At 41.3% G+C, this 27,744-nt stretch overlaps 3 protein-coding genes and 2 long non-coding RNA genes across 6 annotated transcripts in view; 3 read left to right on the top strand and 2 right to left on the bottom strand.

Annotated features, from left to right (window-relative positions):
• Positions 1 to 27,744, bottom strand: part of LOC123603662 — a 114,896-nt gene that overhangs the window by 83,824 nt on the left and 3,328 nt on the right. The window lies entirely within an intron of this gene.
• LOC123603654 (keratin-associated protein 3-1) lies at positions 7,614 to 8,230 on the top strand. Its single transcript, XM_045488802.1, has one exon. It carries the CDS (start codon positions 7,684 to 7,686, stop codon positions 7,975 to 7,977), a length of 294 nt encoding a protein of 97 aa, XP_045344758.1. The 5' UTR covers positions 7,614 to 7,683; the 3' UTR covers positions 7,978 to 8,230.
• Positions 17,952 to 25,811, bottom strand: LOC123603663. Its single transcript, XR_006714973.1, has 3 exons — positions 25,713 to 25,811; positions 22,664 to 22,667; positions 17,952 to 17,963 (listed from the first exon to the last, which is right to left on the bottom strand). It is a non-coding gene; the product is annotated as an uncharacterized LOC123603663 (long non-coding RNA).
• LOC123603660 (keratin-associated protein 3-3) lies at positions 19,051 to 26,119 on the top strand. The gene is made up of 2 exons (XM_045488808.1): positions 19,051 to 19,119; positions 25,759 to 26,119. The coding sequence occupies exon 2, from the start codon at positions 25,771 to 25,773 to the stop codon at positions 26,065 to 26,067; it is 297 nt and encodes a 98-aa protein (XP_045344764.1). The 5' UTR covers positions 19,051 to 19,119; positions 25,759 to 25,770; the 3' UTR covers positions 26,068 to 26,119.
• Positions 19,072 to 19,798, top strand: LOC123603659 (keratin-associated protein 3-3). The gene has a single exon (XM_045488807.1). It carries the CDS (start codon positions 19,132 to 19,134, stop codon positions 19,426 to 19,428), a length of 297 nt encoding a protein of 98 aa, XP_045344763.1. The 5' UTR covers positions 19,072 to 19,131; the 3' UTR covers positions 19,429 to 19,798.

Genomic DNA, 27,744 nt, shown 5'->3' with positions numbered 1-27,744 from the left:
TAACTTCAATACCAACCACATAGAGCTATTGTGAGAATTAAATGACATAGGGGCACCTGGGTGCCTCAGTCAGTTAAGCATCTGACTCTGAACCTCGGCTCAGGTCATGATCTCACAGTTCCTGGGATTGAGCCCCGTGTCAAGCTCTGCACTGACAGCACAGAACCTGCTTGGGATCCTCTCTTCCTCTCTCTCTTCCCCTCCCCTACTCAAACTCTCTGTTTCTGTCTCTCTCTCTCTCTCAAAATAAATAGATAAACATTAAAAAAAAGAATTAAATAACATAGTGTACATAAAGCATAGAACCATATCTGTTATACAGCAAATGCTATATAAGGGTTTGTTGCTATTATAAAATCAGCTGTATATTTAGTAAGTGAACAACTCAAAATATATTTTAAAGTCATCGTGTCAGTTAATATTTAAATACATAAACATTTATTTACCTTAATTTTTTTTTTTTTTAACGTTTATTTATTTTTGAGACAGAGAGAGACAGAGCATGAATGGGGGAGGAGCAGAGAGAGAGGGAGACACAGAATCGGAAGCAGGCTCCAGACTCTGGGCCATCAGCCCAGAGCCCGACGTGGGGCTCGAACTCACGGACCATGAGATCGTGACCTGAGCTGAAGTCGGACACTTAACCGACTGAGCCACCCAGGTGCCCCTATTTACCTTAATTTTAAAAAATGTCAACTACCTACAGGAACTCTCTAGAAATCCAGTAGCTATTTAATTCAATCCAGCAATCATATCTGTCTAACCAATGGACAAAAACATCTGATTCAAATTAAAATTGTAAGATATACCTATTGTAAACAAGTAATTCCAAGGAAGAAAAACCCTAAGTTTACTGTAGAATAATTGTGGTTAACTATCTCAGGATTAGATTTCACACAATAAACAGCTGTAAATTTTATTTTCCCAGTGCCTGGCATGTATTAGGCATCCAAATTTTACTGGACATCTATTTACCAACTGGGTTAGTTTTAGTTAACACATATATTTTATATCTTCCTTAACTGTGTGTAATTTCCTGTTACTATCCACACATTCTATAGCTCACAATAACACATGAGAATTAACCCCCCAAGAGAAACAGCCAACACTGCCAGCCCACAGATGGGCTTGCACATGCTGTGTTGCAGTACTGTGAGGCCTGCTCTGGCATGTTGCATTGGGATCAGACATGTCTGCATGAGACAGAGCGGAAGGGCTCATCCCCTTGAAGCCAGTATCAGCCGTATTTAAGTCACAAAACATTACTTCCATTTGAAAGAAACCTAATGTGAGAGTAATTTTCAGCACAGGCTAATAAAGCTGGCAAACGTCTGTCTTGGCTATACCCACACACTGGAAGATAACTGGGAAAGGCCCCCAAAGGCCACCATTTAACCCAAACCCAGAACCCTTTGCCTGCTTGCTCAGCAAAGAGTAAAGGGTTAATGTCAATGGCAGTCCTGACGCCAGCCATTTTTAGTTCCAATCAATACCGTAAAGGAGTTCCCCAGAAATTTAAAAGATCATGCAATTCAGAAAACAAAGACCAAATGTTTTTACTTACAGGCATTTTAATTAGGATGACAAACTGAAAAGCCTCCTATAGCCTGCTTTTGTGAAGGGTTGAAGCACTCCATCAGGCTTAAAGACAACCAAGTTGCTTGCGGCGAAGTGCGAAGCCTCCCAACACTGATGTTCCTGCTGACTAGGGAGGTGCCGTCATGGGAGGGTTTTCCCAACAGCACCCTAGAAATCCAGGCTGCTGGTAAGGCACACAGAGGTTCACAGCAAACTGTGATTAACACACATAAAAGCGAGCTTTCATCTCAGGCCAGGAACTTGGCAGTAAGCACATTCTGCGTCTAGGTGTTGGAGCCTCCCTGTCTTCAGCCCTGCTTTCTCTCACGGGCTTTAGGCCGCTCACCCTGCAGGTCTCACGGTGACCTCATCATCCACTGCTTCCCACCATCCCAGATGGCAGCTATATGGCTCGGGTCTCCTCTCACCTCTGAGTAAATCTGAGATCTCAACGTGGTCCCTGACCTCTCTCTCCAGGCATCGTCTTGATCAGCATGACCTATCATCTCTCCTTTCAAAAATGTGTCCCAGACACTTCCACCTCTTTCCGGTTCATCAACCACTGGCCTCACTTTTCATCCTCTCGCCTGGACCACTGATTGTTCTGCCTGTTTCCACTTTGGCCCGGTTCCATTTCACTTTCCAGAGAACATAACACGTTATCCTCCCCCAACCCGCCGCCACTGCAAAGCATCCAGTGCCTTCTCACTGCCTTTAGAATACAACATAAATTCTGTTGAACAACCTACAAAGTCCTACTTGGTCCAGCACCTGACTACCTCTGCGACCTCATCTCCTTTCACGCTCCTCTTTCACCACACTCCAGCCACCTGGCAAGGCTGTCGCCGACTGCCCTGACCAATGGAGGTGCACTCCCTGCTTCACCTCCCAACCACTCTCTATCACTTCACCCTGTTTTATTTTCTTCTGGCACTTGTCACTGCCACTCCTTTATCTTTTCAGTGTCTGTCCCCCCCTACTAGCACGCACACCTTGACAACAAGGACCTCATCTGACCTGTTAACTTCTATACGCAGAGCAGCTAGCATGGTGCCGGGCATTCTGATGGACAAATTAACCAATTTTAAAAAATGAATGAACACAATTTACAGTTATGTAAAATTTAGTTCCAGAAAAATGCTGATTTTTATTAGTAGGTATGAGGAATAGCTGTTAGGCAAGCTGTCATTCACTAGCTGCATGACTTTAAATCATTATTTAATATCCTTACTCTCAGGGAACCTGGGTGGCTCAGTCAGTTGGGCATCCAACTTCGGCTCAGGTCATGGTCTCACCGCTCTTGAGTTCAAGCCCTGCGCCGGGTTCTGTGCTGACAGCTCAGAGCCTGGAACCTGCTTTGGATTCTGTGTCTCCCTCTTTCTCTGCCCCTCTCCTGCTCATGCTCTATTTCTCTTAAAAGTAAATAAACATTAAAAAATATCTTAAAAAATATATCCTTTGGACTTCAAGCTGTATTACAAAGCTGTAATCATCAAGACAGTATGGTACTGGCACAAGAACAGACACGCAGATCAATGGAACAGAACAGAGAACCCAGAAATGGACCCACAAACATATGGCCAACTAATCTTTGACAAAGCAAAAAAGAATATTCAATGGAATAAAGACAATCTCTTCAGCAAGTGGTGCCAGGAAAACTGGACAGCGACATGCAGAAAAATGAACCTGGACTACTTTTTTACACCATACACAAAAATAAACCCAAAATGGATGAAAGACCTAAACGTAAGACAGGAAGCCATCAAAATCCTCAAGGAGAAAGCAGGCAAAAACGCCTTTGACCTTGGCCACAGCAACTTCTTACTCAACATGTCTCTGGAAGCAAGGGAAACAAAAGCAAAAATGAACTACCGGGATCTCATCGAAATAAGCTTCTGCACAACGAAGGAAACAACCAGCAAAACTAAAAGGCAACCGACAGAATGGGAGAAGATATTTGCAAATGACAAATCAGATAAAGGGTTAGTATCCAAAATCTATAAAGAACTTATCAAACTCAACACCCATAAAACAAATAATCCAGTGAAGAAATGGGCAAAAGACATGAGTAGACACTCATCCAAAGACATCCAGATGGCCAACCGACACATGAAAAAATGCTCAACATCACTCATCATCTGGAAAATACAAATCAAAACCACCATGAGATACCACCTCACACCTGTCAGAATGGCTAACACTAACAACTCAGGCAACAACAGATGTTGGTGAGGATGCGGAGAAAGAGGATCTCTTTTGCACTGCTGGTGGGAATGCAAACTGGTGCAGCCACTCTGGAAAACAGTATAGAGGTTCCTCAACAAATTAAAAATAGAACTATCCTATGACCCAGCAATTGCACTACTAGGTATTTATCCAAAGGATACAGGTATGCTGTTTCGAAGGGGCACATGCACCCCAATGTTTATAGCAGCACTATCAACAATAGCCAAAGGATGGAAAGAGCCTAAATGTCCATCAACAGATGAATGGATAAATAAGATGTGGTGTGTGTGTGTGTATATATACACAAATATATATACACATAAATATATATACATATATATGTTTACATATATATATATGCACATATATGTGTATGCATATATATACGTATATTTATATAATGGAGTATTACTTAGAAATCAAAAAGAATGAAATCTTGCCATTCACAACTATGTGGATGGAACTAGAGGATATTATGCTAAGCGAAAGAGAAAGACAAATATCATATGGCTTCACTCATCTGAGGACTTTAAGATACAAAACAGATGAACATAAGGGAAGGGAAGCAAAACTAATATAAAAACAGGGAGGGGGACAAAACATAAGGGACTCTTAAATAAGGAGAACAAACAGAGGGTTACTGGAGGGGTTGTGGGAGGGGCCATGGGTTAAATGGGTAAGAGGCACTAAGGAATCTACTCCTGAAATCATTGTTGCACTATATGCTAACTAACTTGGATATAAATTTAAAAAATAAATTAAATTTAAAAATATATGTATATATACATAAAAACAATATCCTTACTCTCAGTTTTGTTATCTGGGACCTGGGCATAGTGACAGTCCTGATCTTATAGGGTTGTAAGAAATAAGGAAGAAGATGTGCATAAAATACCCAGCGCTGTGCCTGGCACATGGTATATATTTAATAAATGCTACCTATTAGCAAAGGATAAGATAATATTCTGGACACTTTAACAAGACTATTAGAGGGGTGCCTGGGTGGCTCAGTTGGTTAAGCATCCAACTCTTGATTTCAGCTCAGGTCAGGATCTCACGGTTTCTAAGTTCAAGTCCCACATCTGGCTCTGTGCTAACAGCACGGACCATGCTTGGGATTCCTTCTCCCACCTTCTCTCTCTGTTCCTCCCCTACTTGTGTGCTTTCATTCTCTTTCTCTCTCTCTCTCTCTCAAAAAGGTAAGTAAATAAACTTAAAAAAAAAAACAAGAATATTAGCTTTATTGTGGAAACTGGTATGCCACCAGTGGTTCCCAGGAAATTGAATGATGTGATGAGAAATCCCAGATATATCCCCTCTTCTCTATGATACCCTCTAAAACAGAAATCACACCCTCCTCAGCACCCCCACAGAACACCCAAATAGTTTCCCACCCACTGTCCCTGCCTTCAAATTATCTCCTTTCTACTGCTAGCATTTTGGTTAAGAAAATAGGTTCTAACATCAGCTCCCTTTTAATGGTCTCAAGACCTTCAATAATCTGATCCCATCCTCCCCACCAATCTTACACCAATTCGTCTTAAGAGTTGTCTTCAACAACACCCTCCCTAGGAAGAAGGAATATGGTACAGTGGCTAAGAGCACAGAATCTGGAGCCAGAAGGCTTGGCTTTGCAAGCCAGCTCCATTACTTACTCACTTACTAGTTACTTAGCCTGTCTTTGCCCCAGCCTCCTCATCTGTAAAATGGCAAGGATAGCAACCCTGCATACATCACAAGCTTGTGGTGAGAATTGTATAACACATATAAAGCACCCAGCACAAGGCCTAATACTTAGTAAGTGGTGATGCTGCTGAGCCTCCACGCAAAAACTAGTCCTCTTTCTAAATACAAATACAATCATTTCACGTATCTGTTCCAAAACCTTTAATTAGTGTCCATTGCCAAGAGGATGAAGTTCAAAATCCTGAGTGTGGCATACTAAGTACACTGCAAATTCTTCCTATTGTGGCTCTAACCCAACTGTTCCAACTTGTCTCCCACTCTTTTCCTCCACAGCCTCCAGTAAGAGGGTCTGGAGTCTGGGTTTTGTGCTTCTCCCAATCGACACTTTTGCCATCCCATGAATGCATGGGATTCCATCCCATGAAATTTTATTTCCTTGCTTTGCTTGCTGAAATTCCCTTCATGTTCCTTTCTACCTGCTAAGCTCCTAATCATGCTTTGCTACCCATGCAATTGTTCCCTTTTCGTGAAGTACTTCCCGAATCTTCCAGATAAACCTACTTCTAAACTCCTACATCTCACCTAGAAAACATGAATGTAAAACCCTGTGCTGTCTTTTGCCAGTTGACTTTGTGTCTCTTCTCTACAACCTCCTCAAGGGCAGGCACCTATTTACTTCTTTTTTGCATAATGTCTGACTTGCAGTAGGGATATAACCAATGAGAGTTTGACTGAACTAACAGAGATCTATGGAAGTAATGTGGACAACAGGCAAAATTCTAGCAGAGGGATCCCAAAGCACAAAATCATTCTAGTAGTGAGAAGATGGCTAAAATGAAAGCAGTTTTAATGTTAAGCATCTTTTGAATCCATCAGCTTGTTGATTTTGGCTCCTGACTCCTTGATGTTGTATAATTTTCTACTTATTTTTTAGAGCCTGAGACATTTTATATGAAGATAGGTCAAGAAAATACATACATTCTTTAAGACTTTCAAAGTAAAGTATTTCTAAATGTTTACTAGTTTAATATTTTCCTACTCTAAAGCAATGCTAAAGCATCAGAGTAAGTTTTATGCCTTTATTTATTTAAATAATTCCATCATTAGGAGTTTAGTAGTTTAAATGTAACTCAGAAATCTCCCCTAATATGCTCCATAGAACACTAATCTACAAAGCTAACCTGTGGAAACTAACAAACAAAATGACTCTACAGTCAAGTAAGTTTGGAGAAAAATACATGTTATATCTCTTTATTGGAAAGTCACAGAGCACTTCAGCATATTAAAGGTTCTGAAAGGTCCACCAACGAAGAATTCTATTTCCCAAATGTGTTTACCAGAGAACCTTTTAATGCTCCTTGGAATAGGTGTTCATGGAACTCATTCTGGGAAATACTGCACTGTTTGGTCTTAAATGGCCCCATACAACTGTTCTTTAGGTCATGAATAATCTTAATTCGTAACATTGTTGGATGGAGTTTTAAAGGACATTTGTCACTATCACTGTGCAGGTCCTGACTCCCATTCGCCTGCCCCTAACAAGTTATCGTTCATTGCACACATGGAGGGAACAGAAAGCAAATGATTTTTACAGCTAAGAAAGTGTTTCATTACACACAATCAGAATCTCCTCTATACATCCCATCCGTTCATCCTAATTCAGCTTCTTGAAGCCACAAAGAATAAATCTAAAATTTTTAGCACTTTTTCAGCCAGAAGACCTAAATTATCACATAGAATTTTTGGTTGCTAGTAGAATAGCAATCAAAATGCCTAGTTATCTCTTCATCTGAAAAGTAGACAAAAAAATGTGGGGATGATTTGCAGATACCTGGCATACCAGTCCGTCACTAATGACGGGTAATGATTAGAAGATAATGACTCGGCACCTTTGAAGACAGAAATGAAATGTCCTTAAGGTGACAAAGAGCCAACGTGAAGAGTCCTAATTTGACAACAAAACAATCTAATCCCCTTTTATGAGGTAAAGAGTGTGTCTTTGGTAATAAACACATAAGTAATTAGATGGTTTTAATGGAGATAGCTATAAACTGAAACATGGGGAAAAAAACTCTTGGTAATAGGCTGACGCCCCGGCGAGGTGGATATATAAGAGCCAGGGCAGAAGAGAGAAGCATCGAGACACCAACAGACTTCTCTTCTCAACCCAACAAAAACCCAACTCCTAACACCATGGCTTGCTGTGTCCCCTGCTGCTGCAGCGTCCCCACCGGCCCCGCCACCACCATCTGCTCCTCTGACAAATGCTGCCGGTGCGGAGTCTGCCTGCCCAGCACCTGCCCCCATGACATCAGCCTCCTTCAGCCCATCTGCTGTGACACCTGCCCCCCACCCTGTTGTGAGCCCGACACCTACGTGCCAACTTGCTGGCTGCTCAATTCTTGCCACCCAACTCCCGGAATGAGTGGGATCAACCTGACAACCTACGTTCAGCCTGGCTGTCAGAATCCCTGCGAGCCCTGCTAAGCAGCCACGTCTCTGCACAGGTTCGGTGATGTGCTGCTCGTCACCTGGTCTTCAACACCCGCTACCACCTACATCAGGCTCAATCAATCCCAAGTCCCTGGGCCATGTTTTCATGAATGTGCCCAACTTCTTAATCCTCTCCTCCTTTGAGTGAAGTTGGAGACCTTCTCCCTGTCTTTTAGGCTATTTCACTGCTCTTTGAGAAATAACCATTTTGACTATTCCTTAATAAACTTTATTCTGGCTTAGCAAATATGGCCTTGTGATGATTTACTCTCATGTTTCCTCTTAGGGGAAGTGGAATGCCTAGCTGAACCTGAACAGCAGATCAACATATCCACGATTTACACCAGCAGAAGGAGAGCACGTGTGGTGGAATCATTGAATAATTAGATACTGGCTCTTTGTGACAGGCTGAAAAGTAAAAAATTCACTAGGTCATTTTACTCAATAGGTGTTTTTTGAAGACAAGCCACTATACCAAGCCCTACACTGGAAACTGAAGATTAATGTAATATTTTTTAAATGTTTTATTTATTTTAATTTCCATTGCCCCTGAAATTGATTTTTCTTTCTTCCTTAACTGACTAAACAAATTGGTCACTTTGCTGTCATGTAGAAATAATTCTGACTCCTTAACTCATCACTGGTGAAATTCTAAGCTCAACATGCAATGCAATCTGGGGAAGAATATATATTCATTTTGATATATGCTGTCTTCTAGAAAAATCAATTCTGAAAAAATACTAACATTTATTGGGTATTCCTTGCTCCCTCAAGTGAGAATTGGTTTACATTAGTCAGAATTATCTTTAGAAGTTTACTAGCCTAAGTGACATATTATATCATGGCATTGAAATAAACTGAAAATATCAGGCTGAAGTGCAGTATTCTCCATCCACCAGAAATAGGCACACAATTCTGTTCCTCTTAGAACAAAACTTATACGATGACCATATCATGTATTAATTCATCTCCCTGTTGTCCTGGAAAAATCCAAGCACGTAAGGTTTTTACAGAAAGTACCCAAAGTGCAATCTCGTATATATTCTTGGACTTGCCTTGGGCCTTTGAGCCATTTACTTCCCTCTCTGCCTCAGTTTCCTTGTTGTCACAGCAGACATAATACTCTCGTCCCTGTTTATGTCTCAGGATTGTTGTGAGAGTCAAATGACCTAATATGTCAACAGCTGCACTCTGGATGGTGAGAGATGCTCACCATTACTGCCACATGATGGTTGCCAACTTTCTCACCAAAAGGCATCCTTTTATTTCTTGAAAAATATTACTTTTCCCATGTAACTTTTTAACATAATAATTCATGTTTGTTCATAAATACATTTATAAGCATCAGAGGGAATTTTAGGTTTAAAACAACCAAGTTACCTCTTTTTTAGTCAAAATCAAAGCTTAAGGTTTTTATACACGATTGTAAGGGATAAATATTTAGACTTAATTTTTAATACTGGAAATAACTGTGAGTGTCCTAGTACTACCACTGCAGATCTTCAGGCATTCAAAGACCCGTGGCACTAGTTAAAAAGCCCCAGATATAACCCAGGAGATGTGTGGCTCTGCACTTGAGCTGCCTCTGTGGCCCAGAGCCAGTCACTTGAGCTCTGTGGGTCTCAGGTCTTAAATCAATAAAATGGGCTGGCTGACCAGACACACTCTAAAGACACTTCCAGCTTGTCTATGGTTCTAGGTTATCCAGGAGCGAGTAACAAGTACTCCATGCCAGTAACCAACCCCATCCCACCTTACCCCTTTGGCTGTTTTTACTCCTAAGAACTAACATTTGGTGAGTATCTACTGGCCATTCTAATATGTGCTTCACGCACACTATTTCATTCATTTCTAAGAAAAAACACTGACAGGTAGCTACCTTCATTGTCTCCACTTTACAGGAGAGAAAACAAACCGCGGAAGGGACTTACAAAAGTTGCACAAATAGTAAGTGACAGAGGGAGGGATTAAACCTGAAACTGCCCGAATCTAAAAGTCGCTTCTCTTCCCGCTACACCAAAGCACACACCTCCTTTGCACACAGCAGTATGTCCAAGAGAAATACAATTGCATGTGGCTCTCTTTATCAGAAGAAAGTATATGCCTCTTAACAGTACACTGTCTACTATCTCTCTAAACTGTGTATTTGGTTGTGTGCAGTAACTCAGCTTTCTCTGGGGTGATTATAGTTGAAGACAAAATGAGTGTCTACAGTAAGTCTAGAAAAAACTGTTTATGTTTCTAAAGTGAAAACAAATCATCTTTTTTTTAAGTCAGACTTTAAATACTGATTAGCAACCTCAGCAGGTGAGGGGGGGAGGAGTATTGACTGGGTAATTAACCTTGCATTGAAATGCAGAACGTTTGGCAACATAACACATTTTCAGGTTTCAATAACCTAGTTCATGGTGAAAACCTACCTGTAAAGTTAATAATTGTTCATCCTTGATAATAGAACCGAAAACCAAGTCATTTCATTTTTCTTTCAAATTGTTGCTGGCCTACAGGCCTTCCTTTCCATCCTCACTGACGGTAGCCTAATTTAGACACTGATCACCAGACCCCTGATCACAGCCTCCTAGTTAATCTTGGCTCAATAATCCTGTGCCTCTCCCTTCATCCAAACTATCCCTGTCAGACCAGGCTTCTATCTCTCTATAAATATTGGTTAAATTGAATTGCTCAAAACTCTGGGAAACTCAAGTTGTTTTTTGGTTGTTGTTGTTTTTTACTGAATCAAGGCTAAACTCTTCAGTGTGGCTGTCGAGACCCTCAATAACCTGATATAGTCTTTTCTACCAAATCTTACCTGCTACTAATCTTGGGACAATGTGAGGCCTCCACTCTCATCAGAGCAATGCCCCCTCTACGACAGTCAAGACAGGAGTCTCTGCAACCAGACTGTCTTGCTTTAAATCGTACCTCTATCACTTACTAGTTAGGTGTCCTTGGTCATGTCATCTAACTTCTCCCTGCCTCAGGCTCCTCAACCATCAAATAAGATTAAAACTAGCTCTGGGCCCCTGGGTGGCTCAGTTTGTTGGGCATCTGACTTCAGCTCAGGTCATGATCTGACAGTTTGCTGACAGCTCAGAGCCTGGAGCTTGCTTCGGATTCTGTGTCTCCCTCTTTCTCTGCCTCTCCCCCACTTGTACTCTGTCTCTCTCAAAAATACATAAGATGTTGGGGCGCCTGGGTGGCTCAGTCGGTTAAGCGTCCGACTTCAGCTCAGGTCACCATCATGCGGTCCATGAGTTCGAGCCCCGCGTCGGGCTCTGGGCTGATGGCTCAGAGCCTGGAGCCTGCTTCCGATTCTGTCTCCCCCTCTCTCTCTGCCCCTCCCCCGTTCATGCTCTGTCTCTCTCTGTCTCAAAAATAAATAAAGGTTGAAAAAAAAATTTAAAAAAATAATTAAAAAAAATAAAAAATAAAAAAATACATAAGATTAAAAAAAAAATTTCTTTTACTTAAGAAAAATAAAAAGATTAAAATTACCTCTTACCCTACCTAAGCAGTACAGTTCAGGTTGTGAAAAACTACGAAAGGCTGAGAGAAAACTGTCACCAGCCAGAGGGAACTAAGGGGGTGTGAGGACTAAATGTAATGTGGGATCTCAGACTGGATCCTGGAACAGAAAAAGGACGTTAGTGGAAAAAACACTAGTGATATCTGAATAACGTCTGAAATTTAATTAACAGCAAGTTACCAATGTTGGCTTCCTAGTTGTGACAAATGCACAATGATGTTGTAAAGATATTACCATTCAGGGAAATTGAGTGAGGGGTAGATAGGAACGCTGTACAGTCTTTGCAAACTTTCTGTGGATCTAGAATTATTCAAAAATAAAAAGCTAATTTCTAAAAAGTATGTACCAGAAACAGATCCATAAATACAGAGAAGTGGTGATTTCCAGAGCGGAGGGGGTGGGGGGGTAGACAAAAGGGGTGAAGGGGGGTGGGAGGTACAGGCTTCCGGTTTACATGGGGATGGGAGGTACAGCACAGGGAATATAGTCAATGGTGTTGTAATAGCGTTGTACGGTGACAAGTGGGGACTACACCATGGTGAGCACAGCCTTAAGTACAGATTTGTCAAATCACTATGTTGTATGCCTGAAAACTAATGTAACACTGTGTGTTACCTGTATTTTAATTTAAAAACAAGTTTTAAAAAAGTATACATCTCCTAAAACTGTAGGGAAGATTAAATTAATTAAAACACGTGCAGCCCTTAGAACAGTGTGTGCCTACTGTCAACCTCTAGGAACACCTTTTTATACTCTGTGATACTGGGGTGAGGACTCTTACATCCCTCACCTGATTTTCTAGTAGATTCCACCAATAGAGGGCGCTGGAAGGAGCCTACAAGGCCTGAGGAAGAGAGGGTCTTGTGGCCCCAGCAACAGTCCTTTGTTGGCAGCTACAGTGGATTCTAGTCTCCAGCTTCTTTCCAGGCTCCAAAAACAGCATCACCGCACCTCCTCAGGAACACCAGCACCAGCGGGTGACTCCGGCCCCCCAGCCACGAAGGCCCCCCGGGACCCCTCCTCTGAGCACCGGCTGGGCAACCCCCGGGGTCTGCACCCAGCTCTGCAGGCCCACTCTCCCACGCACCTGGGTGGTCACCCCCAACCTCTTCTCTCTGTTCCCAGGCCTAAAGGCTGGTAGCCTGTTTCTTGTGTTTGTTACCTCAGTTTTCCTTTTTGGCTTTTTCAGTCCTCCGATACCTATTTAACCAAGCCCCCGCCCTCAAATGCTCTCTGTTGAAACACTTTTTGTGAGGTTTTCTTGTTTGCTTGTTTTCCTGACAAAACTTGACACAGAAGCATTTTTATAAATGCTAGCTGTCATTGTTTTCCAACCTTTCTTCCTCAAACATTCATTCTATGTGTTCCAGCCCCGAGACTCTCTTCCATGACCCAGGCCCCAGGGTTAGGCACTGCAGAAACCAAGAAAAAAAAGACATTGCCTCTGCTTTGAAGGAGAGTACATTCTAGTTAAGAACCAACATGTGTACAAAAACTGCAGCCAAGTTTTATGGGTAGTGAAGGGGTGCAATTGAAGCACAAGAGGCGTGGCCAACCCTACCAGGGGCAGGGACAGAGCACAAGGCCAGAACAGTGCCACAGAAGTCACTGTTTTCCACGCAAAGGCACTTACCTGTTTTCTAAGCTTTGTCTGGTCAAAACAATTTACTCCAAACCCTCCAGGCAGGCGTCTCTGATCACTAAGCCTCTCCGCTGTATTTCCTCTTGTGGGCATTCTAACAGCACCCAAGGGAGAAACTTCACTGATGAGAGAACTCCACCACGCCACACACAAGGCTGAATGATTTGCATAAGCAATTCTCATTTAATTTTTATTCAGTGCTTGCAATAAGACTACAGTAGGTGAATATTTCTGTGGTTGAAAACCGAAATTTGTGGTCGAAAACCAAAGCTCAAATCACTTGATCTAGGTCTCACAACATGTACCTTATAAGGGATTCAAAGCTAACTCCAGAACTCCTCCCATTACTAGTCTTGTAATTTAATTGTACATCATTTAAATCATACGCAAAGGGATTTCTAACCTTTTCCATTAGACCAAGCACTCCTGGAGGACAGGCACCATGCCTTCTTTTTCTATCTCTACCACACTTTTTTTTTTAATGTTTATTTATTGAGAGCGAGGGAGGGGCAGAGAGACAGAGAGGGAGACACAGAATCCGAAGGAGGCTCTGGGCTCTGAGCTGTCAGCCCAGAGCCCGACGCGGGGCTTGAACCCACAGACTGTGATATCATGACCTGAGCTGAAGTCAGACACTCAACCGACTAAGCCACCCGGGCTCAACACTCTTCAGACTCTACCACACTCTTCAGACTATATTAGAGACTGAATAAATATTTGGCTTATAATGAATGGATTTGCTGACCAGTATCCTTTACGGTAGTTATGTACTAGCTTTGGCCATGACATGTTAACACTATCACTGAATTAAAGTGGAAGGAATTTTAAAAATGGTAAAAGGTGACTACTGAAAAATGAAATAGGCAGGTCAGCAGTTTGGTCATTCTGAAAAGAAAGAACTTTTCATGCTGTTTTGCAAAGAGATGCAAGTTCATTTTTCAGACCATACATAGTCTTATGAACCTATGTTTTAATATGTTCAGGCTTCTGGTTAAAAAAGCCAATGTCCAGGGGCGCCTGGGTGGCGCAGTCGGTTAAGCGTCCGACTTCAGCCAGGTCACGATCTCGCGGTCCGTGAGTTCGAGCCCCGCATCGGGCTCTGGGCTGATGGCCCAGAGCCTGGAGCCTGTTTCCAATTCTGTGTCTCCCTCTCTCTCTGCCCCTCCCCCGTTCATGCTTTGTCTCTCTCTGTCTCAAAAATAAATAAAAACGTTAAAAAAAAAAATTAAAAAAAAAAAAAGCCAATGTCCTCTGTAAAACTGAGAGCTTATTTAAATGTTTATACATAATTGCATACATAGACAATGCAGCAGATCGGTACAGAAAACATCTAGCAGCCTCTGAACTTCCCAGTCAAGATCATGTTTTCTATCTTCGGCATTCATTTACATCTTCACATCCTCGAAAAGACAGCAAGGTGACTCTGGTAGGGAAAAAGTCCCACCACAGGTTTTAACTTCCCAAATACATCCAGATCACACATTTTGAGAAGGATCATTTCTTACTTCTCAGAGAAATCACTCTTGATTCTTTACACTCAGCAGTGATCATTTGTAAGGACAAATTCTGGTCGGTAAAAAAGAGGAAATGCAGAAGAGACCCTGAAGTATTTACCGGTGATGGAGTTAAGTGGAGAGCCTACGCTGGTACCACTTTGAAACTGCAACAGAAAGCACGTTTGAATGTCGCAACACAACCAAATAAAACTGAAGGAGAGCTCCTCTCGCATCTGGTAAATAAGTCAGTGAGTTATTTGTATGGGATTATACAAACAACAACAGGGAAACATTCTGGTGGACAGAAGCCGTGTTCCCTGAGGCTTCTGGTGGATATAAAAGACTCACAGAGGACAGCTTTGTACAAGAACATCTTCCTTTACACCAAAATGTCTGGCTGTGAGTCTTGTCTCCAAGGCTGCCACAGCAGCATCCCCACGGGCCCCGCCACCACCACCTGCTCCTCTGACGTATGCTGCCGGTGCGGAGTCGGCCTGCCCAGCACCTGCCCACACGCCATCAGCCTCCTTCAGCCCACCTGCTGTGACACCTGCCCCCCACCCTGCTGTGTGCCTGACTCCTACGTGCCATCATGTTGGCTGCTCAGCAGGGGCCACCCTGCTCCAAACCTGAGTGGGATCTCTGTCACAACCTGTGTCCAGCCCTGTGAGTGTGGAGCACCGCGCTGCTAGCCAAAGAGATCTCCAAGAGCCTGGCCACATCACCCTGATGGACCATCACAGTCCTTAAGAGACGCTCAGCAAATGATCTTTAATTAGAAGCTCTGGAAGAGGGTGGCTCTTGGTTGAGCTTCCAACTTCGGCTCAGGTCATGATCTCACGGTTCGTGAGTTCAAGCCCCACATCAGGCTCTGTGCTGACAGCTCGGAGCCTGGAGCCTGCTTCAGATTCTGTATCTCCCTCTCTCGCTGCTCCTCCCCCATTCACGCTGTCTCTCTCTGTCTCTCAAAAATAAATAAACATTAAAAAAAAAAAAGCAGCAGCTCTGGAAGAAAATGTTCTGAGCCTGTGCCCTCAGCATTGCAGAATTGTTCAATGTTCTGAATGATGGTTTCCAGTGAGAAGTTGAGTAAATGCTGTCATGGACCTCCTCACTTTAAAAATAAACAAACACCACTGTGCCCCAAACCATGTGCTGTCTCAGTGATATAATTGCCAAACAATTCTTGACACGTGTGCACATGATAAACCTATAAATATGTCCAGCAGAATTACACTAACTGATGACATCAACATAAATCTCATAGGCAAAAGAAGGCCTCACAAGGATATGTAAACACCTGACAAAAATTGCCTAAATAGTAAAATATATTAAGCTCTAAGCTTAAACTCATTTTCAATTCCAAGGTCAGCACCTACTTTTAATTTTAATGTTTTCCCTGCCTCTTTAAGTAACTACCTCACACACCTTCTTTTGAAGATTCTGAGAGGTGCACCCAGGTGGCTCAGTCGGTTAAGCATCTGACTTTTGATTTCAACTCAGGTCATGATCCCAGGGTTGTGGGATTGAGCCCTTCATCGGGCCCCATGCTCAGCATGGAACTTGCTTAAGATTCTCTCTCTCTTGGGGTACCTGAGTGGCTCAGTTGGTTAAGCGTCAACTTCAGCTCAGGTCATGTTCTCATGGTTCGTGAGTTCCAGCCCTGCATCGGACTCTGTGCAGAGCCTGGAGCCTGCTTCAGGTTCTGTGTCTCCCTCTCTCTCTGCCCTCCCCCATTCACTTTCTGTCTGTCTCCCTCTCAAAATAAACAAACATTAAAAATTAAAAAAAAAAAACCTCTCTCTCTCTGTCTCTCTGACCCTACCCCCAACGTGCACGTGCGTGAGCATTTTCTCTCTCTCTCTAAAAATAAAAATAAATTTTTTTTAAAAATAAAGATTCTGAGAAACATCAACATACTCACTGAAGAGACCCCAAAGACTGAGCTGAGCCACATTTTTTTCATTACTCGTTTAGGTGAAGCTCTGAATGTAAAACGGTTTCAACATCTGTAAAGCACTTCACAGATGAAATCGCTCTGCTTATGGCAATTGTTATTATAAGAGGTAATTCTAAAAATAAATACATAGGTTTTTTTTCCTTCTAATTTGTAATTTAACCCAATTCCATACACATTTATCAAGCGCCTACTGTGTTCCAGGCACTCGCCTAGGTGCTTGACAGAGACTAAGAAGATGAAGACACAATCCCCACTTTTTCAGAGAGTTTGCACACTGGAGTGAGGAAGACAAATAAATGATGAACCATAATATATAACAGACTGAAATGAGGTCTAAATGAAGAGATAGGAGACACACTTTGTGAAAGCAAAGGATGAAAACATCTAGAAGAACCACCTAAAGGTTCACGCGAAGGAGATACTGGAGTTGATGCTTGAGGAATGAGCAGGATTTGAGAAGTACAGAATCGGGGAAGGACACTGCAAGGAACAGTGTGGCCACACCCAGAGAGATGTAAAGTGCCTTGGAGGCGCTAACCTTCATTTTTACTTGATATGCTTTGTGATACATATCCATATTTAACCAAAAACCAAGCCAACTTCACTAACAGGTTCTTCTTCTCATAAAATGCATGAGGCTTATTTACCAATGACATTGAGTATTTCCCACTGATTTGCTTCAGCCAGGTTTCTTCTCTACTAAACAGGCCAAGTTGGTTTTCAGTCATGTCCCCTCAGAAACACCCCAGGAAAGAATCTGTCCTTCGTGTTTACTCAACAGCAATTTGCCATCCAACCAACGAATTACATAATTTAGATTCTACTGGCTGAATAGTTTTGTGCTGATCAAGGGGAAGGAAGTATGTGAAGATGCCAGAATCAGGATATTACACACTAGAGATAATTATTCAGTCCAACTTCCTCATCTGCCATCCTACAGTACAGCAGATCAAGGTCAACCGAGGTGAAGAATGTTGTGTAAGGCATCCCTCAAAGGAATTTACAACCTAATTGAAGACCCAAGATATGAAAACAAATAATCATGCAGAGTAGGGAATAAGTCAGTGAAAATAAGGACTCCTATAGTTCTAAACCACATCAGATCAGATAACCCTCCCAGAACCCACTGTTGTTTTGTAAATCTTATGACTTCTCCTTTTTGTTCTTGGTTCAACTTATTTTAAATGAAGCATTAGTTTGAAAATGAATGAAGATGAGGTGATTTCTTTTAATGGTACATTTAACAAAACTCAGCAGCTGGGGGGCGCCTGGGTGGCTCAGCTGGTTAAAAGGCTGACTTTGGCTCAGGTCATGATCTCAGGGTTCCTGAGTTTGAGCCCTGCATCAGACGCTGTGCTGACAGCTCAGAGCCTGGAGCCTGTTTCAGATGGGGGGGGGGGGGTCTCCCTCTCTCTCTTCCCCTCCCCCACTCACATTCTGTCTGTCTGTCTCTCTCTTTCTCTCTAAAAAATAAATAAACAGGGGCGCCTGGGTGGCGCAGTCGGTTAAGCGTCCGACTTCAGCCAGGTCACGATCTCGCAGTCCGTGAGTTCGAGCCCCGCGTCAGGCTCTGGGCTGCTGGCTCAGAGCCTGGAGCCTGTTTCCGATTCTGTGTCTCCCTCTCTCTCTGCCCCTCCCCCGTTCATGCTCTGTCTCTCTCTGTCCCAAAAAAATAAATAAACGTTGAAAATAAATAAATAAATAAATAAATAAACATTAAAAACTTGTTTAAAAAAAGCCAGCAGCTGGGTGGATCTTTCTTCCTAGTGAATTTACATTTTAACTCACTACAAGATTGGCATAGCTTTGAGAATAAAGACTGTTTTTTAAAAAAAACATAGAATAATACAACCTTTTAAGACTCATTATAGATTAAAAATAGATGCATAGATTAAAGGGGTTTCATCGTATTCCATTTTGGCTGTCACCCTGCTTGCTCAATAGAACCTGAATTCTATCCTCAATAAACAAGGTAACTATGTCTGAGATTCATATCGTCATATGCAACATTCATCTATAAGTGTCAAGTCCTTGTTGACTTCACTGAGAAAATGGTCCAATTAACCATTTGAGTTGTATGTTCTGATATTAGTAATTAAAAATTGTATGTTATGCATATTATTTTAAATTAAGGGGGAGAAAAACAAGGAAAAGAATACAGCCTCTGAAACTATAGCTGAATTCAGTCACTCAGACTGATTATCCATATTTCATGTAAGGTTTGGCATTCCAAGACCCTGTGAAGATAAAATGCAATCATCTTATGACAAAAATGACAAGTCAATGAGTCAAAAACATGATGTATCTTAGTTAGGGCACGACTCTTAATGGACAAGTAAATACCAAACTGATTAGAGAATCTTAGTGAAGAGGGGTGGGATAAACAAAAATGACAGGAAGCCTTCTGGTTGGACCAACACCCACTGAGGACCATATATAAAGAGCCCCAAAGCAAGAGGAGACATTTGTATCTCAGAAACCTCATCTTTCGAAGAAACCAAAAGCAAACCAGATTCCCAGCGCCATGGCTTGCTGTGTCCCCTGCTGCTGCAGCGTCCCCACCGGCCCCGCCACCACCATCTGCTCCTCTGACAGATGCTGCCGGTGCGGAGTCTGCCTGCCCAGCACCTGCCCACACACGACTTGGTTACTGGAGCCAACCTGCTGTGACAACTGCCCCCCACCCTGCCACATTCCCCAGCCCTGTGTGCCCACCTGCTTCCTGCTCAACTCCTGCCAGCCCACCCCGTGCCTGGAGACCATCAACCTCACAACCTATACCCAGCCCAGCTGTGAGCCCTGCATCTCAAGCTGCTGCTGAGCGATGGCTGCTTTGCTCTGTGCCTGACAATGAAGAACCCAGAAGCTGTCTACTCAGTATTCATTTGCCTCAGTAGTTGATCATGATGTTGAGGCAGACCAGATGGGCCCAGATATGGAAAACCTACCTTTGATTTTAATGGAAAGAAAATCAAGAATTTCTTTATGGTTATTTGCCTGAATAACCATTTGGTTCATTTGGGCAGGTGAACATCATCTATTATTGAAATTCTATTGAAATCTGTAAGAACCCAGACTATATTTTCTTGGTCATGTTGCTTCTTGGATCCCATTTCTTATAGTGGATATTTTCACAGAGTAAAAAAAAAAATTCTTGATGGGTTTTCCAATAAACTTTATTTCTCTGGCAAGATATGTTGCTTGTTTATGTTAGAGTTTTTGGTATATTTCCTTAATTTAAAAAAAAAAGGTAAAGATAAGATGATTATTTTATTTAACAAAAAAAAACCAGAACAACCTTCTAAAAGAATGACTGGAACTAGCTAGCTTCTAGGCTGCTAACTTCAAACTGGTTAGCTTTTCCATTCTCCCCTTTTCCTCAGACAAATGCAATTTGAAGTGAGCCAACATTTACTTAACCTACACTTTGCTGAAGAAATCACATTATTAACTCACACAATCCTTAAAACATCACTAATAGATGAGAAAAATGAAGCTGTAAGAGTTACTCAACATTCTCAAAGTTACTTAGTAAGAAAGCCAGAATTCAGCTCCTCGTATGTCTGACTTTAAAGCCCTATTCTTTCTGCCATATCACAGAGCCTCCAACTCTAAGGACCAGAAGCTGAACTGACAGTTATGGCCTCAACTTACAACATGCAAGAGGAATATAAAATGTAAGAATCTTTGACAAAATCATCACATCCAATTTTAATAGAAAAGGATCTAGTGGCTCACAGATTAAAAGTGGCAGGTATTCAGTTCTAAAACCAAGTCACTTAGTAGGCCTATCAATTTCAACTTCATTTCCCTTAGAGAAAACTTAAGTGGTCAACTCCAGTAGCAGGGCACTAGGAACATATTTCTACTGGCCACCATCAACAGAATGCCAAAACTCTTTAGGAAATGGGCTGAGAACTGGAGCTAAAAACTTGATTAAACATGATTTAGTCTATGACTTAACTGTACTTCTTTTTACCAGCCTACTTCATTTTATCGTAAGCAGATTATCCTTTGCCCTGCCTTAGAAAGGTAACACACATAGAATACATATACAACACATATTACGATGTATGTATGTATGATGCATGTATAACGTATATAAGTATCATTAATATATAAAGGCACAAGTCAAAATCTGAAAAGTATTGAGCTAAAACCAAAAGAATATTTGTGAAAAAGAAAAAGGCAGGGAAGGGAAGCAGCAAGTGCCTATAAATATACAAGTTTCTAGGGGCACTGGGTGGCTCAGTCAGTTGAGCATCCAACTTCAGCTCAGGTCATGATCTCACAGTTTGTGGGTTTGAGCCCTGCATCCGGGTCCAGGCTGACAGTGTGGAGCCTGCTTGGGATTCTCTCTCTCCCTCTTCCTCTGCTCCTCCCCTGCTCATGCTCTCTCTCTCAAAAAATAAACAAACATTAAAAAAAACAGTTTTAAATACATAAACATGTTTCTAAATACCCTTAGTGTGCGTGTCAGTCCCTCAAGAACGAGATTGCTCACAGGATCTTATAGGCTCATCAGTGGTTTAAATGAACAGAATTTAGCAGCCATGGGGTACATGGGGCACAACCTAGAATACTGCCAACAAGTGATTTAGTTCATTCACTCATTCATTTGGCCAATATTTCATGAGTGCTTCCCTTGTGCCAGGCATCATATCCGTGCTAAGGATGTAAAGATAAAAGAAATGTTATTACCTCAAGTGCTCTCAAGTTTCTCTCAGATCTGGTGAGGGAAACAGACAAGTTACTGTAATCACAATACATGTGGCCTACACATGGCGGATGGGTATATTTATGATGCCATGTGGTTCCTGCTGTGACTGAGATGTGAGCAGCACAGCATGCAAGCACACAGAAAGAGTAACTAAAACCCAGATTTGGTGATTCAGCGTCAGGGTGAGGGATAGTTATGGAAAGCCACCAAGCTATCCAGGCTAAGTGTTAAAAGATGACCAGGCAGGAGAGGGGGGGAGCGGCTGCTCCAGACAGAACAGCACCTTACTAACTCATGAATTGAATGCACTGAAGATGGGGAGAAGAGGAGGAGAGGATGAGGAGAGAAGAAATACAAAGACTTCTGAGGTTGGGGCTCCTTAAGCAAAGGGTTTTAAGCCTGAAACCTCCAAGCAAAGAGTTCTGAAGCAAGAAACTAATAATCATATTTTGTTTCTTTTTATTATCAACCTTTAGTTTATGTCTTCACTATCACAGACAGCCCTGTAGGGGTCAAGGGCAAGCCACCCCAAAATGTGCCACCTTGGCATACTGATTATTGTAACTAAAAATTACTTAAGAAACAGCCTATGCAAGCACATTCAGACCCTCCTCTGTCCATGAGAAAGCAGGGAATAAATTTCCCATGGGAAAGGTACTCTCCCTGCACAATGAGGTAAAGAGACATCCTTATTATCACCAGAGAGGAAATTTAGAGCTGAGAAGGCTGTATAAAGAAACCTTGCTACCTTTTACTAATTTACTACCACAGCCCTAAGTCTGTTTACAATTCCTTACTATTTGAAGCTCCCAAAGTTAAGTTTTCTTTGACCTGTCAATTCCTCATATATTGTCTCTTTGTCTAAAAAGTATAAAAACTGCTTGCCTTGTCATTTCTTTAGGTCTGAATTCCATTATGGGGCTTCTGTGTGCACATAATAAACTTTGGTGTTTTTTCCTGTTAATCTGTCTCATATAACTCTAATTTTTCGGTCAGTTGAAGGACCGTCAGGGTAGAAAAATTTTTCCTTCCCCACACCCCCTATGATTATAGACGGTATAATTAAAACTGGGCAAGTGTGTGTGTGTGTGTGTGTGTGTGTGTGTGTGTGTGTAGACTTTCAGCAATTTGAAAATCTATCTAATCAAGAATAACCATGTTTTTCCTGCATTCGCTCAAAGGAAAAGGGTACCCTTTATTTCTAAAAATAGAATGTTTAGTATCTCTGACACATACTAAACTTAAACCACAAAAAAGGTAGCTCAATCTCAATTAAGTCCTATATTTAGTCTTTTAACAAGTCAGTCACCAGACCGTCTAAGGCAAATTAGCTCACCTCTCTAGGATTCACAATCATAATTTACAAATAAAGGATAGTTATTCCCAGGTCACTTAGACCATTGGCAAAGAAAAGAAATTTTATTCAAGTACTATATGTCTTTTCAATAAAAGAGATGAGTTTATCATAAACTTTTTATTTTATAAGTTTCTAATCTATAACTTTATTTTATTTTATTTTTTTTTAATTTTTTTTTCAACGTTTATTTATTTTTGGGACAGAGAGACAGAACATGAACGGGGGAGGGGCAGAGAGAGAGGGAGACACAGAATCGGAAACAGGCTCCAGGCTCTGAGCCATCAGCCCAGAGCCCGACGCGGGGCTCGAACTCACGGACTGCGAGATCGTGACCTGGCTGAAGTCGGACGCTTAACCGACTGCGCCACCCAGGCGCCCCTCTAATCTATAACTTTAAATCTTATTTATAATTATGGAAACGTAACATTCTACACAGAACAGTACCAATTTCTTTATCCTCATAAGCTTGACTTAAAGTAGTATTGCAATCTAAGTAAGACAACACTCTCTTTTTGCCATGAACTTCTGTGAGAAACTGCAAACCTCTTTGCAATGTTTTTCTTAAAATCTCAAAATAATTTCCTTTTGCTTATAATTTTTATGATTTTAGAGCCCTTCCTATCATAACATACAATAACAGTAACTTATAATAATATATTCACAATAAACCTTCCATCAGACTCCAAGTTCCATGAGACCAAGAATGATGTCTATTTTGTTCACTCTCTTATATCCAACATTTATCACAGTGTTTGGCACATGGGAACTGCTGGATATATGTTTATTAAATTATTTTTAAAATACTGAAAATATAAGGGTGCCGGGGTGGCTCAGTTGGTTAAGGACCCAATTCTTGGTTTCGCTCAGGTCATGACCTCATGGCTTGTGAGATCAAGCCCCACATTGGGCTCGGCACTGACAGTGTGGAGCCTGCTTGGGATTCTCTCTCTCCCTCTGTCTCTGCCCCTCCCTAGCGCACATGCTCTAAATAAATAAATAAATAAATAAATAAACTTTAAAAAAAAGTTTTAAAACAAAATTTTAAAAATACTGAAAATATAAATCAGTCCTCAGTAAAAGAGTGAGAAATCTGGCAGGTATTCACTCAAAGATAAATCTGGGTGAAGTCCAGGGATACCAACAGAGATTACAAATCCTTTCTTCCAAGCAGAGCCGTAGAGAACTTTGTTAAAATTTGAAGTTTATTAATTTCTATCCTAGCTGTTTTCTCTAACTGTAGGTGTGAACCTTCAGATAAATGTTTGCTACTTCCTGTAAGGTTGCTCTTTTACTTTTCTGCAGCTATTTTTTTTCTTCTTTAGACTGCTTCTTTCCCCTATTCCTTACCTTGAGTTTGTTTGATCTGCAACTTACTTGGATAATGATGATAATAATTTATCTCTGTATCGCACTTTATGATTGTCTATGGACAAAAATCTTCTGAATGGAAGAATATAGATATTATGATCCTTACTTTGAAGAGGAGAAAGACAGGGTTTTAAAAGAATGAATGATTTGGCATAACAAGGAAGGCAATGAGAAGGACTGGATCCAGTAAAGAGCTCTTCTGACTCCTAATGTGGTCCACCGTTGTTAACTATTGCCACAATTATCATCTTGAAAATAACCTAAATGATTAATAATGTAAAAATTTTAAGTAACTTTGAAGTATAATTATATAATGAATGCTAGGAAATATTAAAAATAACATTATCGGGCACCTGGCTGGCTCAGTCGGTTAAGCATCCGATTTCAGCTCAGGTCACGATCTCACAGTTTATGAGTTCGAGCCCCGCATTGGGCTCTGTGCTGACACTTCAGAGCCTGGAGCCTGCTTCAGATTCTGTGTCCCTCTCTCCTCTGCCCCTCCCTCGCTCATGCTCTGTCTCCCTCTCTCTCTCTCTTTCTCTAAGAATAAATAAACATTAAAAAAATTTTTAAATAACATTATCAAATATATTTAAGAATACAAGATAATGAAAATATGTATGTTTAAGAAAAAAGGCAAGTTATAGAACCATAGGTAAAATGATTCCAGTACTAAAGTGATAAACAAATGTATTAAAAAAAAATGACTAGGGGTGCCTGGGTGGCTCAGTCAGTTAAGCGTCCGACTTCAGCTCAGGTCATGATCTCACAGTCCGTGAGTCTGAGCCCCACGTCCGGCTCTGTGCTGACAGCTCAGAGCCTGGAGCCTGCTTCAGATTCTGTGTCTCCCTCTCTCTCTGCCCCTCCCCTGCTCATGCTCTGTCTCTCTGTGTCTCAAAAATAAATAAAAACATTAAAAAAAAATGACTAGAGGGATATACACAAGTATGAATACAGAATTTCTCTTGATGATAAGATTATGAGTTTTCTTTATACTTTACTATTCTGTCCAAATTTTTAAATAAATATAAAATATGTATAGTCAAAAATGAAATAATAGGTGTTTTTTAAAAGTCTGCCCATATTTCTCAATAGCATATTTCTTCATATTAATGTAAGTTTGATCTTCAAAAGTCCCAAAACTTAACTAACACAATGTTATGTGCTAGTTACATCTCAACAAAAAATTATGTAATTTTTTTAAAAGTCCCAAAGCAAAAAAAAAAAAAAAAAAACATTACTAAACTTAAGTTCAACTTTTTAAAACATCATCAGAACAACTGATACAGATAAAGGTAAAGAGAATGAACACTAGACTAGCACCAGAGATAAGACCTACATACTACGGGTATAGTATCATGCAATATTTCCCAGCAAGGCTGGTGTCAGAATTATAATAGCAGAAGTTTTTGGTGACACATCATAAAGCTTGTGTTCCAGTCACAAATAGCAAGAGTAATCAGTGCCGATTTAGCAAGGAACTCAAATAAATGTTAATTAGGAGAATACAGACTCTTTACAAGCATCTAAATGTCAAACCAATCAAAGGATAATGGGTACACTAACATAAACAAGAACCAGGAAAGAAGCCTTCTGGTTGGACCAACACCCACTGGGAAGGGTATATAAGGGCCTCAAAGAAAGGAGAGACAGTCACAACTCAGAAGTTTCATCTATCGTTACAACCAAATCAATTAAAAACACAGATTCCCAGCGCCATGGCTTGCTGTGTCCCCTGCTGCTGCAGCGTCCCCACCGGCCCCGCCACCACCATCTGCTCCTCTGACAGATGCTGCCGGTGCGGAGTCTGCCTGCCCAGCACCTGCCCACACACGACTTGGTTACTGGAGCCAACCTGCTGTGACAACTGCCCCCCACCCTGCCACATTCCCCAGCCCTGTGTGCCCACCTGCTTCCTGCTCAACTCCTGCCAGCCCACGCCGTGCCTGGAGACCATCAACCTCACAACCTATACCCAGCCCAGCTGTGAGCCCTGCATCTCAAGCTGCTGCTGAGCGATGGCTGCTTTGCTCCGTGCCTGATACTGGAAGAGTCAACCCAGAAGCTTTCGTGTTCACCTGTCTCGTTACCTGCAACTAACTGACTCTGCTTTCCAAGTTGGAACAAGGATGATGTTATCACTGACAACTCTCCCTCAAAAAGAAATCAAGAGACTTTCGATGGCCATATGGTAGATATCAGTGACCCAGGGCAATGTGAACAGGTGGATGCTACAGGCTTCCCAAAGTTTTTCATCTCCCCCATACTAAAGTTTCTCTTTCTTTGGGTGCTTCGGGAATTCTGTTTCCAGTGCTGGGTGGTATCTTTCTGGAAACGGAGGAGCTTCTTCATGATCACACTAATAAATTTTACATCTCTGGCATAGCACAAATGTCTACAATTACTTTTGTTTATTCTTATTAATTCATTAATGTACTTCTTAACTCCAAAAGTCAGCATTTTAAGAAAAACTAAGAACAATCTGCAAAACTAAACATGGTGACAGTACAAATATTTCTTGCTTTCATTGTTCTTGTTGTTTTAAAAAAACTAAATGGCCTCACATACGCAATGGTCCACCATATCAGCACACTTGCAAATAGACTTTCCCTAACTTGTCCTCCCCAAAAATGGTTTAAGGTATATTGGGAAATGCTGAACATGATATGAAGATATATCAACTCCAGGGGACCTGATCTGTTTATGTTAAAAAAAATTAGTAACCTCATAATGTCCTTATTCATTCAGTAAACATTTTTAAATACCTAATGATGTGCCTTGGATTTTATTGTCCCTGCTCAAAATGAGCAGACTGCCTAGTAGGTCAAGCACATGCAAACACAATACCCATTCATTCCTTCATGCAATTAACAATTATTAATTGAAGCAAGGCACTGTATTGTAATAAAAATATTAAATGCTCTATTAGTAGTGTTAGTAAAGTGCTGTGATACCATAAAATTGAGAACAATTAAGAAATTAAGATTGCTGCCATGGTCACAAACAGGAAAAAGACATAGTCAAAGACAAACTGACTGAAGCGGGTGGTCAAAGGGATATGGAAGAGAAGAGGCTGTCAGATTAGGCAGTGGCATTATGTCACGAACTGAGCATGGGAACAGAGAGGAAGAGAGAATTTAAAAAGGAAATACTATATTCTGCTCTAGATATGTCAAGTTTGAGTCACAGGTGGCATATCTAACTAGAGTTTAGATGGCTGGAATTTGTACAACAGTGTTCTAGAGAGGAAGAAGATGTATAAGGGAAGGTGCAGAAGTCTATGTAAAAGTTCTTATCAAGTACTTGCAGAGAGCTTGGTTGAATGCATACAGGATGAAATTTCATGAGGCTAACAGAGTGGCTGCTGGGGGATAAAAAGCTGAATGGAGATACCAAAATTCACTCAATTCTAACAGACACTGAAATTCCAGTACACCTAGAGATGACAAAGCTCTCCGAGTACATCTGGCACTCAACTGATGTTCCAGAAGGACACACCAAAAGAGTAAAAAGTACAACCTTGAGTAAAGAACACACCAAATTATACTTTCTCTCAAAAAGTCTAAAACCAAGGCTTACACGATTAAGAGGACCTTCTAGAGATTTAACTTCCTGTCAGAACAAAACTCAACACTCAGCACTCTACAACATATCAAGACTTCCTAAAATACATCATCCAGAATGAACAACAT

The sequence above is a fragment of the Leopardus geoffroyi genome, chromosome E1, assembly GCF_018350155.1.
Source record: "Leopardus geoffroyi isolate Oge1 chromosome E1, O.geoffroyi_Oge1_pat1.0, whole genome shotgun sequence".
Classification (NCBI taxonomy): Eukaryota; Metazoa; Chordata; class Mammalia; order Carnivora; family Felidae; genus Leopardus; species Leopardus geoffroyi.
Note: the sequence above shows the minus strand (reverse complement) of the source record. Positions and strands in the feature narration are given on the sequence as shown.

Coding starts and splice junctions, on each gene's coding strand:
- LOC123603660 (XM_045488808.1), top strand. CDS start 25,771: ATGGCTTGCTGTGTCCCCTGCTGCTGCAGCGTCCCCACCGGCCCCGCC.
- LOC123603654 (XM_045488802.1), top strand. CDS start 7,684: ATGGCTTGCTGTGTCCCCTGCTGCTGCAGCGTCCCCACCGGCCCCGCC.
- LOC123603659 (XM_045488807.1), top strand. CDS start 19,132: ATGGCTTGCTGTGTCCCCTGCTGCTGCAGCGTCCCCACCGGCCCCGCC.